The sequence below is a fragment of the Lotus japonicus genome, chromosome 5 (assembly GCF_012489685.1).
Source record: "Lotus japonicus ecotype B-129 chromosome 5, LjGifu_v1.2".
Lineage (NCBI taxonomy): Eukaryota > Viridiplantae > Streptophyta > Magnoliopsida > Fabales > Fabaceae > Lotus > Lotus japonicus.
In genome coordinates this window covers 8,507,701-8,525,549 of record NC_080045.1, presented here as the reverse complement: position 1 = coordinate 8,525,549, position 17,849 = coordinate 8,507,701, and the positions used below count along the sequence as shown (strand labels likewise).

Here is a 17,849-nt window from a genome sequence, read left to right as displayed (position 1 = left end):
CGTTCTCTTCCTCCTCCCTATCTCGCGAGAAAAGATGGAAAAGAAGCTTCCTTCTCACGTTCCCTTCTGCCACCCTTCATTTAGAAATTCCGTCCTTTTTTCCCGATTTCTTGCTTGTCCGACTGTACAAACGTCACTGATTTTCCCGTGGCAACTGTTCGACCTCACTCGGTCCAGAAGATCTACTTTCCACGATCTTCGGCGCCTTCCCATGCATTCTCCGGCGTTGGCCATCACGTTAACCATTACGTGGGTAAGCATTCCCAACAATTCTTCAATGAACTTAAGCCCACTGTAGCTTAGTAGTTCTCATACCTTTCCTCCTAATTTTGTACTTCATTCGAATTTTTTATGTGATATTTTTTTATTAGATGTGCCTTTTGTTACAACCATTCTGGGCTGTCACTTTGATCTTCAACTCCTTGATTTTTGATGCATCTGTCATGTCCAATCTGATTTGAAGTTGGGGGGGTTAGGTTTGTAGATGGAGAGTTAGAGTGGGTAGGCTTTACATAAGTTTTTCTCCTTTGAATGTTTCTTCAGATCCATTAGCCTATAAAATGTTCTCACAACCCTCACTCCACCACAGTTCACATCCCCTTCCAGTTGCATCTGCCACTTCCGCATGCAATAATTTGTTATCAATTTCTGAGATTGTTGGTGCTATTAGTTCTATCAAAAGACTTATTTATGGTGGAAGTGATTTCTGAAGAGTGAAAGTTACGGTTCTTGAGTTGTGGGAACTCTATCCTGTTAGAGAACTATTAAACTCATTTGATGTCCAGATGATGCTCATTGATGCTGAAGTTGCTTGAATTTTTGTTTGGACAACTGATTTTATGATATTGTGGTTGATGCTTGATTTCTAAGGACTGCTTACTATGTTTCTTCCTTATTTTTAGGGCAACAATACACAGATGAAGTGTGTACCAACTCTAACTGAAGTAGATTATATATAGAAAGTGGACTCTTTTTCCTTCTCATTATATATATAACATTATATATTTTAAGCTTCTACTTGCTTTGCGAGTTCATTAAGTTTTTGCTCCCTTTGGTTTGGTTGTTTATATGGATTTTTATATTTTCTAATATTGCACACCTCTTTGAATTTGGTCTTCTTTTAGTTTAATATTTTCCATTGGATTAATCTCGGTTGTAGCTGGAGCTGCGTAATATGAGGAGGGATGTCGGCAAGTTTTGAACAAGAAATCTTTCAGTGGATCCGAGGTTAAGATTGTTTCTTTCTTAATTGTGTACTCATCAATTAATACTGTTACTGGGGAAAAGTTTAATAGTTGATAACATGAGCCTTTTAAGTTAACCCCTCTGAATAGTTTATTTGCATCTAAATGAAGTAAACTATATCCAATTTACATCTAAATGTATGCTTTGCGGTTTCAGAAAAAGCAAGATCACACAAAAACATTTTGGGATGATAAAAGTGATATTTGTATGTTGAAGATTGGGTAGAACAGCCTCTTGTGTTTGTTTAAGATGTATATGATACAATTTTTGTTGTGTGGTTTGATACATAGGAAAATGCTTTAAGTTGGCTTCTTGACATTTTTTCTCTGAGTTTCTATTTGTGCCCTGTTATGTTCTCACTATCCTACAGAATGCAGATAAATGTCATTAAAACTTTGACAATCTTCTAGATATACTTAGGAACATGCTACCTCTTGGTGAAATATTGAAGGAAATGCACTCAATGTATATCATCTGCTGAGTTATATATTTTAATTAATTTTAAAATTTAAATTGGTGGATTCATATTTTATATACTCATGGTGCTCTGTTGCGATTCAATTGATAAGATTTTGGGAGCATAAGATACATGTTGATCTATTTTTCTTAACTTTAAGGGCATCTGATATGGGCTTAATCTTCTGTATAATTTTACTTCTTACTGAGAATTAGTAGTTTTTCGTCACATGGTTATTAGGGTAGAAGAGTAACATTCAGATGTAAAGATACAATTAGTTTGTTAAAAATTCATTTCGTTGTGGAAATAACTGCTTCTCATTGTCTTTTGTGTTTTGTAGTTCAGATTTCCTCAAGCTAAGAAGATTAAGCAAAGTTCACCAATATATTAAAAACCGCCTTCTGGATACTAAATATGCTTTTGCATTCTTCTTCAACATGTTTGGGTCCAAGCAAGAGGAATTTGCAGAGGTAATAATTACTATTTTTTTGTGATATCTCATGTCTATTAATGTAGGACAAACAAAACCTGGCAACCATTATTCAGTTGCACTATCAAACGCTGGATCTACCCTTATGTTTAATTATGAATGATTGAAACTTAAATGTTAATTAAAAATCAAATCACTTGCTGATATATTTTGACTTGATAACTATTAAAAAAAGTCATTAGTGTCATTAGTAGTCAACATTGGCTGTTAATGAGCATGAGGAGAGAGAGTACAAGGCTTACAATTGGAGACTTAGCTTCCAAGATGTCAAAGTTTATAATTGTGGGAAAAAATCTATGAATAAGAAAGCTTCTTATATCCAGAAATTTTATCAGAACACATGTGAAACCATTTTGGAACGGGTTCACCTTTTTCATAGAGTAGAAAAAACATTTGATATTTTCTCCATGTGAAACCATTTTGGTAGCTGTGGCTAATTTGAGAGATAATATATATTGGTGGTATAGAATGATGAGAGGTTTTGAAACTGCAAAGATATGCAAGTTCGAGAATAGGGCATATATGATGAATGATAGTGCGTGGGAAGGTTAGTCTCCCCAAAGTGATTGCAATTGCTTGCTTCTCATATGATAGATATGCAACCGTTTGTGCCGTTAGTATTCCTCTTTTACAATTTTTGTTCCTGGTAATCCTGAATTTGATTCTTTTTGTTAATGGTTGCATTTTCTTCCTTTTATTAGCTGATCTTGGTGGATGGAAATGTGTTGTTTTGGAGAAACCTTTTGGTAAGGATCAACAATCTGCAGTACTTAGATTGGAGAGTTGTTTGAGGAGCCACAGGATTAGCGCATTGAACATTAGTTGGGAAAGGAAACTTGTGCAAAACTTGGTGGTAAATGTATATATACTGAATTTCTTCTGGCTTGATTTATGCATTGTGCCTAATCCCCTCTTCATTTGACTTATATTGGTATTTGGTAGTTAGTTGTTCGATTTGCAAATTGACTTTTCTTGCTTCTTTGGAACCGCGACAACATTGACAATGTATATTTTCTAGACTTTTTCTTTTTAGTGACACTACTGGTCTTTTTTTCAATTGTGATTCTCATTCTCACGCTTTGGTTTTTTTGGTGTTGGTTTTGAAATGGTCATGCCTTTCTTCTATGAAGAGGATGGTCATCAGGAGTGCTGCAAGTGAGGAAGGTTAGACTCTTGAGTAGGGAACTTAGGGCCTCACATCATGGATTATTGGGCAGAGAATGGATCAGTCACCACCCATCTGATTGATGACAAGTAAATCTGATTTTTAACCTTTCATGCTATATGCTTCAGGGTTGTTTTTAGTCAAATTAGTAGTAATTAATGGAGAAACAACATCATTTATATTAGCCCATGAATAACGTAAACCATGTTAAAGGTTGTGTTTTGTCCATCTAACCAGTTCCTGAATATTAACTTCACCAGTCTAATTAGTCCTGAAGTACTTGAAACAAGGACCAGCATAATATAAAATCAGGAGGTTTATCCTTAATTTTAATTGTTTAGGAATTATTACAATTGATGCTATAGTCAGTGATTGATTTGGTCTTTAACTCTTTCTAATGTTCACTCTTAGGTAGTTTTGACTTTTGAATGTATCACCATTGGAGTTAGCTTCAATTTTTGAACAGCCAAAACTCCTCAGAACTCTAGAACCCAATAGCATCTCTAATTTGCCCATCCCCCACAAGCCCAATTACCTTCCCCTGAATCATAGAAGGACTTTCCAGTACCATGGCATTGATTCACTTGGTGAACTATGGTGATTCGCTTATTGTGTATTTTTTCCTCTGTATATAGTCCTTTGGAATTTCTTTTCCCTCTGTCACATGTTTTAGTTAATAGGTTAATGCAGTTTTTCTTCCTCCTTTGTCCTCTTCAAAAGTACATGGAAGTAATGGTGAAATGAATATATACTTGGTCTACAGTGGGTAAGTTAAGCTTAATACTGTAAGATGTTAGCATTGTAGGATTCCAGTTTTTATAGTTTTTCACGAAGATCAATGCATTTATAAGTTCGAAGTAAGGTACTCAACTCAAAATGTTAAATTTAAGCCTTTGAAATGGCAAAAAAGTCTTATAATTGAAACCCTGAAAATCTTATAGTTCCAGTTTTTATGTTTTAGTTTTCACTCACAAACTTATCAAGATTGATTTATTGCATAATGTGGATTTTGTCATTGCAGAAGAAATTGTGTAAGATGCAAGGAGGAATGTTTTTGAAGGGTGTTGAAGATATACGAGTTCAAGCTGATATGTCCAATTGTGGCATTAGGAGGGAAAAGACTGGTTCTAGCAGTGAAATTTCTATTCAATGTGTTAATGCTTAGTAACATTCCTTTAAAATATAAAAAAAATTGGTTTCATTAATACATGTCTTTGGACATGGCCGCCGTCGTTTCTTTCCTATTAAAAAAGAAACTGAAAAGAATGATATGTGCAATTGTGACTTTAGGAGGACAAGGACCGGTTTTGACAGTGAAATTTTTATTCATTTTAATGTGCTAATGCTTAGTAACATTATTTTAAAATATAAAAAATTTGACACATAACTTTCTACATGACAGTGGTCGTTTCTTTTCTATTAAAAATGAAATTGATTGTATACTTTTGAAGATTAATTCGGCTTTAGCTCATATTTTTTCAATAAAAGGAATTGTATAAAAAAATTTAGGTGGAACTTCGAACTATGTAGAAAAGATGTAGTGATATCTCTTTTCTATTTTAAATGTCAAATTGGTTTATTCAAAAGAAATACATTCACGATGATATTGAAACCAAATTTTATCTTCGTTGTTACAACCTTTATATTTTTATGTTGTTCCTTTCCAGATTGTTGTGTACCACCAAATTGTTGTTACCAAGAACATTGTTTTCAAGTAAAATTTTCAAAAGATTTACAATAATTAATTTGTATGATTTCCTAATATTTTCTCTAAGGTTGGGTGCTAATTCAATTAACTAACATTTGAGCAACATATATTATATAACCTTATTTGCTCTTTGCATGAATTATTTGTTTATTTTTTACATGCAAGATTGTGCTAGAGATCACACCCACAAGCTACATACTAACTATAAAGGGCAAACCAAACTTAATATTGCACAGTTATCCAATTAATGTTTATAAGTAAGATGAAACATTGAGACATAAAAGGAAGATAATAACAATATATAAGTGTTTTACTAATTAAAATTGTAAATATATTATTGTATTACTCTATATATATCAAATACTCAATAATTATACTGTCAAAAAAAATTACTCAATAATTATAATTAAAAATTGATTTAATAAAAATTACCCGTGCATCGCACGGGCAAACGGGCTATATACTAGTATCACTTATTAGGTACATCTCATACTTTCTATCTCTCTCCTTTCTTTTTTCATCATATTTCTCTTCCTCCACTTCTTTTCATCTCATACTTTCTATCTCTTTTTTTTCTCTTTTCTTTATATTTCTCCCGTAGGAGTGCATGTGAATAAAAAACATTATACAAAAAGAAAAACATTGCACTTCTATCACCGTCCATTTTTATTGGACAATGTTGTACATGTTGGCATCCCATACACTCACTTTTTATAGAAAGAAAACAATGAGAAACAAGAGATATGATAGTTGATGCGATAGAAGAGTGTGAATATATTAAGTTATTAATTTTGCGTCTTTGCTTTTTCTTCAATGAACTATGAGGGGAAGAGTATTTAAAATGATTAAGTTAGTTTATTTGGGAAGATTTTGCTCAGGAAATGGTAATCGAATAGATTCAAGTATGATAAAAATTATTGAGGGACTTAAGTGTGACAATTATAAAAGTTTAGGAACTAAATTTTCTAAAAAGATGGAGACAAGAATCACACATCAAATATAATAGAGGGCCACGAAGTAATATTGAGTCATTTTTAAAGAGAAAAATGCACATGCATTGATAGTATTAATAATTTTTACATTTTTAATTAATCAGATTTTATGGATGTATATAAAACCATTTTTTATTTAATTTTAGTGAATGATGTAGTACATTTCTGAAATCTGATTGGTTGATAGTTTTTTACACTTTTAGTACATTAAAATTAAACTCTTTTTCAAAATATGAATACATATATAATTTCATTATGTTAATGTTTGATTGAGTAGAAAAAGTTACTTCAATAAATACTTTTTACAATATTTATTTTACAATACTTTTTCATTTATATTTTAATTATAATAAAATGTTTGCACTAAATTTATAGAAAAAACTGCTAATTTTATGAAGAAAAAAAAACATTCATAATTATTCATTGTTAATATAGTTATACCCATAATAGTTTGTATCTCATTAATTTATAGATACTTTTATATTTATATTCTTTTTTTTTTTGAAAAACAAGGACTTCCCAAACTAAGCATAAACATCAAACAAGCATTTACATAATATCTAGTATTTGGCACATGAATGCCGAGATAGATATCCAACTTCTAGATTTACTCCATTAAGGTGGACAACTTTGACATGGAGAAATTAAATAAGCCAAAATGAAGTAAAGAAGAAAAGATATCCTTGACGAGAACCTAACCAAATTACAGGTTTGGATATCAACCATACAGGTAAATACATTGTGTTTGTGTGAAATCTTGATGTATACTGATTGACACAACATGTAGTATGATCAGGTTGGCTCTTCAATATATAAGATAAAACATTTCCATTGGATCTTACTTTAGATCTGATAGATAAAACATTTCCATTGGATCTTACTTTAGATCTGATGACCATAAACCATATCGCTTGAAGAACTCTCTAAATCTGTATGCACTAACATCGTTGTGGAAAGACAAAACCTTTTATATATATATATATATATATATATATATATATATATATAAGTGTTATGTTCTGTTTTCACTGATTCTATCATTAACTTAAACCAAAATATACCGTTCGAGAGTCACGTGTCATGTTTTGTACCATCTTAAAATCATGACAACATAAAAAAAAACTTGTATCTCATTTTGTCTCATTTCCATTTCGATCAGTCAACCAAATGCTACCTATGGCTCCCAAACGTGGACCACATACACTTTTTTTTGTTACAAGGAGGGGATAGACTCCAAGAGAAATACTATATAAACAAGAGTGGGAACGAAGGGTGCAACCTCACTGCTATCCAGGCTAATCAACCAGTGACATTCCCTAAACGGAAAGTTAAGCAAGTGGGTACTCAAAAGAAAGTTAAACCTAACATGGGCCAGATAATCCACAAGAGTGTTAGCCTCCATATGAACATGACGAAACCTAAAAGTATTGTGATCGTCCTTCATTTGGATAATAGGACGAAGCAGCCTAGCATGCAGATGATCATAACTCACTGAGGTATTCATCAACTGAACAACTTCCAGCACCACACTCTTAATTATAACGCGGGGGACATCCAAACTGGTCACCACTTCCACTCTCGTGGAAACCGCCTGAAGCTCAACAAGGAATGCATTGGCGCAAATGAAGGTCCCTAGATTTCGGCAAAAGCCCGTACTCCAATTTCTAATAAAATCACGTAACACACCCCCACAAATTGCATCCAACTCCCTCAAATCAGCACTACTGACGTTAAACTTTGCTCAATCATGCCCTCGGGGCTCCTAGCGCAGCTGCTCCCTCCTACCATTGTGCCGATCAAAAGAATTATATTGCTCACCAACCCCACCAAGGAATCCACCTACTGCTTCATTCCCATAACCAAATCAGTCCACAGATTTTGATGATGCTAGGCTCGACTCTGTTAAACACCCAATCATTATTCACATGCCAGATAGCCCACAACGTCATGGTGAAAAAACGAGGCCAATTAATCGCACCAACATACAAGTTCTCACCCTTGATATTGTGCTCCAGCCACACGCCCAAACCCAAGGAGAAGAAGTTAGTGTCCACATCACTCCCAACTAGCCACTGCCAACACAGAGCCACAGTGGAGCAATCAAGGAACAGGTGCACAAGATCCTCTTGGCACACATCGCACAATGAAAAAATCGCTGAATCTGCCATTGATCTCCAGAACCTCATTGAATTTGTCAAAACACCATTGTTGAGAGTAGTTAATCTTTCACAACTGTTTTAAAATCCCTCTGTTGCCCACTGTCGAGCTCCCAATCACGAGATTATATGCTGATTTCATTGTGAAACCTCATGAGGTCATGCCAACCCAAAAAACTCGGTATTGTCCCTTTGAATCTGTTGAACCATTCGAACTAAGAACCTCCTGGATGTACCTTTAAGGGAGAAAGTTAGTGAAAAATACAGCTTCCACCCCCTTTCCCTCGTCAAATAAATGAGCAACGGGAAGTTTCAAGGGATCTGCTGCATTGTAACTTGGCTCAAAGATAATTCCAGAAAGGAGCCAAGAGTCCGACCAGAATTTGAGATTCCCCACATCCCAACCTTCCAACGACAACCATCATATAAGGTATTCCAATTCTTCGAAATAGCCTTCTAAGTGAGGGATTCAGAATTCTTCATACGCAATTACAGAATAGCCCCACTACCCCGCCCACATTTCCCACAGATCACCCGTGCCCAAATTATTCATCAATCCCTACCCTAGTTTCATCACCATAGCTTGACTAAATTCAAAACATCTTTTGGAAATCGAGCCCACCTTGAGCTTTTAGGTTACACACAACATCCCACCCCACTTGGCTAGGCCTTCTCACACCGTTTTCTGAACCCCAAACAAAGCTCCTTTGCAAATTATCAAGTTGATTGCAAACCCCCTAGGAAGAAGCATAGTTTGCATGCAAACATATGATTTTAGCATGCCTTCATTGTCCATTAGAGCTGTGAATTTTACATTTATCAATTCTTTTAATCCAAGAGTAGTTGGTACTTCGTTATGCATTAAATACTTCTTGATCGTTGATGTAGCTGTTAGATATGACCTTTCTTCTTTAGGCTAATAGCATGCTACATAGCTTTCGGAAGACTTGGCAACTTTGTACTTTGCCCTTGATTGTTGTGCTCTTGTCAGATTCGGGAAAATCAAGTGTAGACAAATTGTGCTTTCTATTTCTCTTTCTTTTGTCACTTTTCAGCGGACGATTTGACATTCAGTAGTCATTCAAATGCTTATTCATCATGCAAAGTGTAGATGTCATAGGAGATAAGTTTTACTTATCTTTCGTAAATGGTACAACTTACTTCCTTTACTTAGATAAGTCTCCATATATGTGAGCCACTTTGTTAAATGTCAACTTTGTGTGATGATCCTTTCTTCTCATAGGAAGTGGACTTGACTAGCAACAGTTCCTCTGATGTGACATGTTCTTGCTTTTGGTAGATTATGAGCTTTATAATAAGACATTTGACACGTGTTCTGTTCAGATGATGTCTACGTGGACATTGCAAATGAGAGATGATGAGGCTTTTGACAGTTCAATTTATGGACAATGGACTAGTAGACATTGTTTGCTCAGAAGATTGAGATATATCCTTTTTCAGACCATACTTGTGTTCCTTGGTTTTGTACACCTCAGTTGATTTCTCTTCCGAGTTTCTTTCCCTTTACTCAGTCACTTTCCTTTTCCATTCCTCATGTTGTTCTTCAGTAGTTGCTTTCTCGTTTTCTCATCATTGAAACACTCTTTCACCTTATGTTATATCTCTTTTGGCCTAGAAAAATATGCGTTAGTTTTTCATGCATCAATGGCGGCACGAGGTTGGTCCTCCACCTCATCCACTAGGGCTCCAAATATCGATGTGGGTCTGTTCTTCATCGCGACTAGCCCTTATGCACCTCTTTATTCCCCTAATCCCCGAACTAGGGTATGGATGATGCCCTTGCAAAGGGTGGATGACCTTGCAAACATGCTTCTTGGCAATCAACTAGGGATCAAAATTGGCCTCCTCCTCTTCTTCCTCGTCACGATGTTGTTGGGTGTTCACGTGCTTCCCTTGATTCTCGCTCACCTTGGACAAGGCACACTGATCCATCTTGTTTCCAAAGCACCAACCCTTGATGCATATGAGGTGGAGGCCATCATACTCCACCCTATACTCATTGTTGTTCATCGAGAACTTGGACACAATGACTTACGAAGATAAATCTCAATACATATTAAAGAAAACCTAGCTCTCTCTGTCGACTCCCCTTCACTGAGAATCAAATTGCGGCCTTAAGAGTATGTTCATCTGCCTTAATGAAGCGCCCGAGTCACTTTCCAATTTTCCTAAGAAAATTTTTGCCATAGTATTCAATCGAAAAAGATGGGATTCTCACCCAAACTAAGACTCTGCTTAAGGCCCATGCATCCGGTAGAAACTCAAGGCGCCATTTCTGTATCACCAGGGCGGGTAATGCCCCATCATCCACCATTTCACTCTTTACTGCTATCACCCGGACCACACGCACTTAATTAATAATTCTGTATAAAAAGAACTTTTCGTATAATCACTAATTATGGTTGCATATAGCTTTATTAGTTTGGTAAAGAGAGGGGGAGGTGCAAAGGGCACGAAGTAGCTACTCATATTTTTGAGATAAAGTTACATTCAGTATAAGCGACGATGTAGACTACTTCACAACTAGTTCTAAATATCAGTACAAATAACATGCTAATGAGCCGGTAACTTTGAATACTTTTTGCTCTAAAAAAAAAGATAAAACCTATGATTTACTACAAACCTAAGTTTTTTTTTAATATCTGAGTTCTAGTTTAAATCAGGTCTTAGGATTGAGCTCTGGTTAACAGTTGTGTTGAAAAGGTACCTTTATGAATTATAATGAAATATTAATTTAAATCCACCAATAGTGTTGCCCTACCCAATAGCACTGCTGCAAATTTGTTATGAAGGGATCCATGTCATGACATTCAGCTTTCCTGAATTAGCATTCCAACATGTCACAGATTATGCAGGTTCTTCATAATTCACATACATGGTCTGACTCCTCATTAGGTTATGCAAGAACCATAATGGCAGGGGGCTCTATGGTTGATGGTCATTTTTGCTACTATAATCGTTTTTTGGTACAGTTACTACTATCACCGTTTGTGTATAAATTTCTATTTCTTTGCTTTCTGCTAGTATTTCCGAATTCGGACATTAGAAGCACAAAAGTCAGAGAATCCAAAACAGCTGCATCTTAGAGGTTAAAAGGAAAGTAAACAATTGAAGCAGAGTTATATTACTACTATATATCATTTGTGAAAACCCTGGGAACTGGACATAAAGAGCATCTTCAATTACTTTGAACTATGGCTGAGAAGAGCAGTTTGTTGATATCTCCAGAATCAGAATCATGTGTTTCATCTCCTGCATGGACAGAAAGTCGCTGAAATTTAGTTACTGCATTCCTGAATACTAGCATTGACATGTAAGGACTTATCAGAATAGGCAATAGTTCCTTATTCTTAGATAGCCCTTCCCTTAAATATAAATGCAGCAACCATACAAGGGAAAAGAATGAGAGACACACCATTCTATCATGAGTCATTTGGGTAAACAGCCTAATTAAGCGCCTATAGAAATAAGTGCTTATCGCATAAACGCTTATTCATAAGCTAATTTTGAAAAACTTACTGAAATAAGCTCAAAATAGGTTATAGATAAGTATAAGCTCAAAACAGGTCATAAGTTGTTTACACAAACTATTCCAAAAACCTGTATAAGAGCTTATGCTATAAAATAAGCTCTTCCAAACGGGCCCATTTATGACCAAGACAACAGTGTTATGTTGGCATAACCTAACTGCAATCTACCCTTTGTCAGAAACTGATGCCTCCGACGACAACTGTATTTGAGAAGTGATCACTTATTTTCTCCCCCTTTCATCATTGCACTCTTCACAGACGTTGTCTACCTCAACTCCATTCACCCTCTCTTTACTGCATGAACCAAGCCCTAGGTACTCCTCTCCACAGTCCACCCTATTAACTAACTAATGCATGTACTAGGAAATTTAAATTCATAAAGCAAGTTCCTACTTCTAAGATGGTGAAATTGATCCAAACAACAATTTTTGCCATCTCTTTATATTTTTAGCATAAAATACAAATTGGGTCTTGAACTTTGTTTTGACAGCCACTAAATTTTGCTAGTTCATGAATGAGGATGCACATCAAATAAATAAGGGTATCAAATGTACTGTGTGGAAAATTGTCAAAACAAAAAGATCTTGAAACACCTCACCTGTTTTGGATCTTACTTGAGCTGTCCATTCTTCAATTACCTGCACAATCAATTAAAATTGTGTAAAAACCATTTCATCTACACGCCGGTTCTATTTTGTTGACCATATGTGAAAACTGGAGAGACACAAAATTTGGGATTAAAATCAGTTTAACTGCTTTGGTACGTGATAGAGTATAGCAACACTATTGCAACTTGCAACTGTATTCACCATTGTAATTACAATTGTACTGAGTAGTTAGGTATGCCGGTGGTGGGGCACATGCCAGTTGCAGTTAGCTAAGAGCACATTAGCTTTCTATTAGAAGGTAGTTCTACTAGTTTTGGTTAGTTTCAGTTAGATCACAGCCTGTTATGCAAGCTTTCCCTCATTATAAATACTTGTACTCACACAACCCAGACAGATCAACTTTATCACTTCCAGTTTTCTCTCATTGATGAGTTTCTTCAGTATAACAGAAATATGAGAAGATAGAAATTGGAAACAATATGTAACCTTTTCCACTTTGAGCCTTAACTTTAGTGGAAACTGTTTTACTCCACCCTCTATTTTCTACTGGCAAATGGTGCAAACATTTCAAACACCACTAGGAAAATAGCAACCTTTAAGAATAATAAAAGAAACATGCGTAAATTACGATCATGCTCCATTTCACTACCTCCATAATGAAAGAGACCACTTTTTTTTTTGAACTTAGCACAAATGCAATACTTTGAACAACTAAAAAGTAAAATCTCCTCCTGAGAGGCTACATGAACCACTCTGCACTTCTGAGTCTTATAATTTGGGTTAGACCTAACTCTACCCCAAAAGCTAAGACTCGGCAATTCATGAATAAGAAAAGGCATCGTGAAAGAAACACGCATCCAACTATAACAAGTTACCTCTTCATCTGTTCAAGATATTAAAGGACTAACTTTCAAAAAGAATAAGAATAAAAAAAAAACAGGCAAACACATACACACAATTACCTGTTTGAAGTTAGTGAATGCAGCATCATCTTCACCAGTTACAGGGATGCCCACAGATGCTTGCATACGCTGCAGCGAATTTCTGTTCTCAACCAGAGTTATCTGAGCCTTATCTATCAAATCCTGCACAAGTTACCAATCAAAACACCACTTTCAAAATATGCACACAACTGCATAACTTATCAATCATAAAATACACTTTTAGCATGTTCGAATCAGCTTCTCCTTCTTAACAATCAATTCCTACACTCAGAAGCTACTTAGGGACAGAAACAGAAAAATACGGGGTAAGGCGGCGAAAATTTAACACATTAAACAAAGTTATCAGTCACTAATTGAAAGTGTCAATATAAAATTTTTACGGGGTGCAAACAACTTTGAATATTCTATTAATTAAAAAAAATTCTCTTGGGGGCGACCGCCACATTTCCCCCAATTTCCCCATTTCGTAAGCTACTCACGGAAGCTTCTTCCCATAATTAATTTCGACAATTATAGAGGGGTTTCTATTTCCAAACAAGCAATTTGTAGTTTTCCAAATCCAATTCTAGAAAACCTACTAAAATGCCCAACAGCAGAATAATGAATCAAAACCTGCTTTGCAGCCAGAAGCTCATGGCACTGTCCCTTCAAGGTTGATATATCTTCCTGCACCTTTTTGATCCTTGAAACCAGCTTCATAGGGTTTGCCTGCAGAAACCAAATTTCAATTTCAAGGTACGAACTCGGAAAAATGGTGAAAAGCGCAATGGGGTTTTTTTGCTTACGTTGTCAGGGTAAACCTGTTGAAACTCCTTTTCGAGACGGTGGTGAACCATAGCGAGATCGTGATTGGCTTTTGTGAATAGCTTCATAAGCCCGTCTGTGGCTTGATTGTATTCATACCCCATTTTTGCGTTCTTCTCGCTTCACGGTTCACACTGTGTGTAGTGGTGGGTTGTGGAGTCAAGTGTTCGAAATGGAATGGAAAACTCTGAAACACATGCCACTTCAATTTTTAGGAGCCAAAGCAAATTCAAATTTCCATGAAAAAATTATACTCGCTCGCTCAGTTCCTTAATATAAGAACCAAGCACCCATTTTGCACCCTTTAAGAAATTTAGCTAATCTAGATAATTGCATTAAATTTGTTCTCAATTTATATCAACTTTCCAAAGTTACCCTCCACCCATTATTCTTAATTTCTATGCATCATTAATACTATAGCAAGTGGAAAGAGAGAGAAATTCAATTAAATAAGGACATTCTTGTCAAAAAATAATTAATTCTTTAAAAATTTCAAGTTGGTTCTTATAAAAAGGATTAGTGCACTTTCTAGGAACGGAGGTTGTAATTTTTTTATAAGGGATAATTGGATAAATATAAATATGTTTTTGTCCCAGTAATTATTGTGAATTTTTATTTTAGTTCATCGGAGTATAATTGCAACTTTGGTCTTTAGAATTAGAGAAATGTTTGGTTTTCGATCTTCACCTGAATTGGATTATTTGTTAATGACAATATACACTATGATTTATTTTTGTATTATTATAAGATTACCCTCGGCTTTTTTGAGGTGAAACAACCTATATTTGGTTGGAATTAGGCCAATAATTAGGAAGAGTTGATTCCAGAATAAAAGATAGCAACCGATCATCATTGGATTTTTAGCCTTATCTCCTTGCTGTCTTTAATTAATTTGCTACACACCTAAAGAAATGATACGCACAGGAACAGGATTATTTTATGACAATCCAGCTTGGCATCTAGTTTTGCATTCATTTATTTTTGAAACAAAAAGAAAACAATATTGAGCCCTAAAATAGTAAACAGCATTGTACTCCTCGTGTCAGCATCAAAGATTACGCCCAACAGCAATGGTCACGATTGAAGAATCTTTACACAACCAAAGAAGAATCCCCGTTAACACTAATCAAAAAAATGAAGAACCAGTATTATTTTTTAGTTTACAAACTTTATGGACCATTTATTATCAATGCAAAATGCCAGCTTGGTTTTCTGCTGGCAAATGTGAATACAAACATCCTAATGCATATATGAAGAAGCAAAATTTTACGATATTACCTATAAAATGAATCTTAAAAAAACTATGAAATAAATTGACGTGAAGCAAAAAATTAATACACTAAAAAGGCAAGAATAGCTAGGACTCTGCGAACAAAGAACAGCCTCCTAAAGATTGGGTGTTTGAAAGTGCATTGGATTAACATAAAACCTGAAGCTAGAGCCAGAGATGATGCAATATAAGATGTTTGAACTTATGAATTTTTAGATTGAAGAGATGAAATTAACGTAATTATGCTCTTCAAAAGTTTGGTTAGATTGAGTTCAGTCATGACCATTGACCATAGATCACAACATGTCTATAAGATTATATATAAATCCTACCATAGACACTTCACACTTACCTAACTTGTTTATGGGGACACTTACATATTGTCGATTAACATGACCTCACATTAATTAACTAACCGGCTTTGTTAAAATAATATGAAATTAGTTAAAACTTAAAAACAGAATATCTCATATTTTACTTTTATTACTATCTGATTTGACAGACATGCTATGGAAATTAGTTTTTCCATCGTGAAAATATGTAAATAATAATTACATTTTATTATTTTCACATTATTTTTCTTATTGAAACATAACTATATCAAGATCTTTTCCTATTCTACAAAAAGAAAAACTATATCAACTTAAATAGAGTAAACAAGAAATATTTTCCATTCATATTTAAGAATTGGGAAATAAGAATCCACAAGGAAAATAACTATTTGCAAAAAATCCAAAAAAAAGAAAGAAAACATGAATTTTATCACTAAAAAAACAAATTAAGCCTCCGATCCAACGTCGTCGTCCTCCTGGCAATTCACCTTAGCCAACCCAGACCCACGCGCCACCGGCGGCGCGTATAACGAATCCACTACAGTAGCAGACGACATCTCCATCTGGCAAACTCTAACGGCACCGATCAACCGCTCTGGCAACTCCTCCTCCGCCTGCGCCTCGATAACAAACCCCATGTCAATCGTGACGGCAGTAACGTAACCCAACGCGAGATGCAAAATCGCGTTCGCAATCGCGCTGCTCCCAATATCCACATCGATCTCGAGGTAGTTCGATCCTCTGTGGTAATTGCATGTCAACGCTTTCCCCAGCAAGCACGCGCTGTAGTTCCCCACCGCTTTCTTCACGATCCACGGCCCCTTCACGATCCGGTTCACCAGCTTGAACCGCTGGTTCCTGAACCCGTCATCGCCATTCACGAACCGGTCGAGAAGCGAACCGGGTTGGATCGGTTCCTCCGTTGCGAAGTAGAAAACCGCGCTGTGGTGATCCTTCCCGCCGGGGATTTGGAGGTTCACGGCGAAGATGAAGCTCTTCCGGGTACGGAGCGCGTTTGACACGCGGTTGTCGGCGCGTGCGAGCACGTTCTCGAGCTTGGCGGTGGATTTCAGCCAATCCATGCCGGCCGGCGAGAGGAGGTAGTTTCCGGCGGGGGATTTCTGGCGTTTTGTGAAGTAGTTGGTGGAGCGAAGAGAGAAGAGGTCTCCCGGTGGAGAGGCCCAGCCATTGGTTCCGGTGTGGAGGTCGACGTGGCGTAGGGAGCCGCCGTTGATTGCGTCGGAGATCCAGTCGACTGTTTCACCGGAGCTCCGGTGAGTGTTCGTTTGGGGGCACATTATCAGAAGGGTGCGCACTGTGCTGAACTGAACTCCATTTAACATGGACTGTGATGATGGGTGTACTAATAAGAATTCAGGGAATATAGGGGTGGGAAATGAAAAATTATTATTCACAAAAGATATCCCTGTATTTTTAGGAATTACGATACAGCCTCTTTGTAAGAAAGCCAGCTAAAACATGATATTGCTTTTCTTAAGATATTATTTAAAAATAAGATTAATTATGTTTTTGGTTCCTGAATGATCCTAATGAACGAAGTATAAAATATAGAGTATCAAATAAGAAGCATTTGAAGAATTTATTTTTAAATCTGTGTTTTCTTTTTTCCAAGCATCCTCTTGTTCTGTGTGTAAAAAGTAAAAATTACTAAGCAAAATATGATTAGTCCATCAAGAAGTTGTATGATGTCCGTTTCCAAGCATCCTCTACATGTCTTGCTCTTGCTTTAGCAAAAATTCTTAGATTTTAAGCTCTTTATCCAAATTCCAAGTCTAGAATTAACCTCTTCTCTCGATTTGTCAATTAGAACTATATCATTCGCAAGCATTATGCAGTAAGAATTGATCTTTTGTACATCTCGAATAAACACGTCCAAAACCATATCAAATAGATAGAGATACTTATAGATAACTCATTAGTAATGCTTAGAGTAGTTTTCATACTTGGACTTGCCCCCACATTCAATTCTCACCACATTGTTCAGTTGTTCCAAAATTTATTATATAGACTCAATGCATTATACAGGTCCTTCAGCGAAAGTCACACTCACACTACCCATCATAAAGTAATAAACATGACAGCCGAGTTTAGTAGTTAAGCGAACGA

At 35.9% G+C, this 17,849-nt stretch overlaps 2 protein-coding genes and 1 long non-coding RNA gene across 5 annotated transcripts; 1 reads left to right on the top strand and 2 right to left on the bottom strand.

The window, feature by feature from the left end:
- Positions 1 to 4,692, top strand: LOC130721552 (uncharacterized). 3 transcript variants are annotated; one of them, XR_009013507.1, is made up of 6 exons: positions 1 to 253; positions 1,160 to 1,227; positions 2,048 to 2,172; positions 2,894 to 3,197; positions 3,323 to 3,446; positions 4,379 to 4,692. It is a non-coding gene; the product is annotated as an uncharacterized LOC130721552 (long non-coding RNA). The 3 variants fall into 3 exon arrangements; XR_009013505.1 differs by having other exon boundaries at positions 2,894 to 3,446; XR_009013506.1 differs by having other exon boundaries at positions 2,043 to 2,172; positions 2,894 to 3,446.
- A 6,438-nt stretch (positions 4,693 to 11,130) lies between these two features.
- Positions 11,131 to 14,366, bottom strand: LOC130718225 (uncharacterized). The gene is made up of 5 exons (XM_057568754.1): positions 14,102 to 14,366; positions 13,929 to 14,024; positions 13,335 to 13,457; positions 12,363 to 12,402; positions 11,131 to 11,486 (listed from the first exon to the last, which is right to left on the bottom strand). Exons 1-5 carry the CDS (start codon positions 14,222 to 14,224, stop codon positions 11,413 to 11,415), a joined length of 456 nt encoding a protein of 151 aa, XP_057424737.1. The 5' UTR covers positions 14,225 to 14,366; the 3' UTR covers positions 11,131 to 11,412.
- Positions 14,367 to 16,038: 1,672 nt separating this feature from the next.
- Positions 16,039 to 17,174, bottom strand: LOC130721198 (protein ENHANCED DISEASE RESISTANCE 2-like). The gene has a single exon (XM_057571952.1). The coding sequence runs from the start codon at positions 17,063 to 17,065 to the stop codon at positions 16,169 to 16,171; it is 897 nt and encodes a 298-aa protein (XP_057427935.1). The 5' UTR covers positions 17,066 to 17,174; the 3' UTR covers positions 16,039 to 16,168.
- Between the last annotated feature and the right edge of the window lie 675 nt (positions 17,175 to 17,849).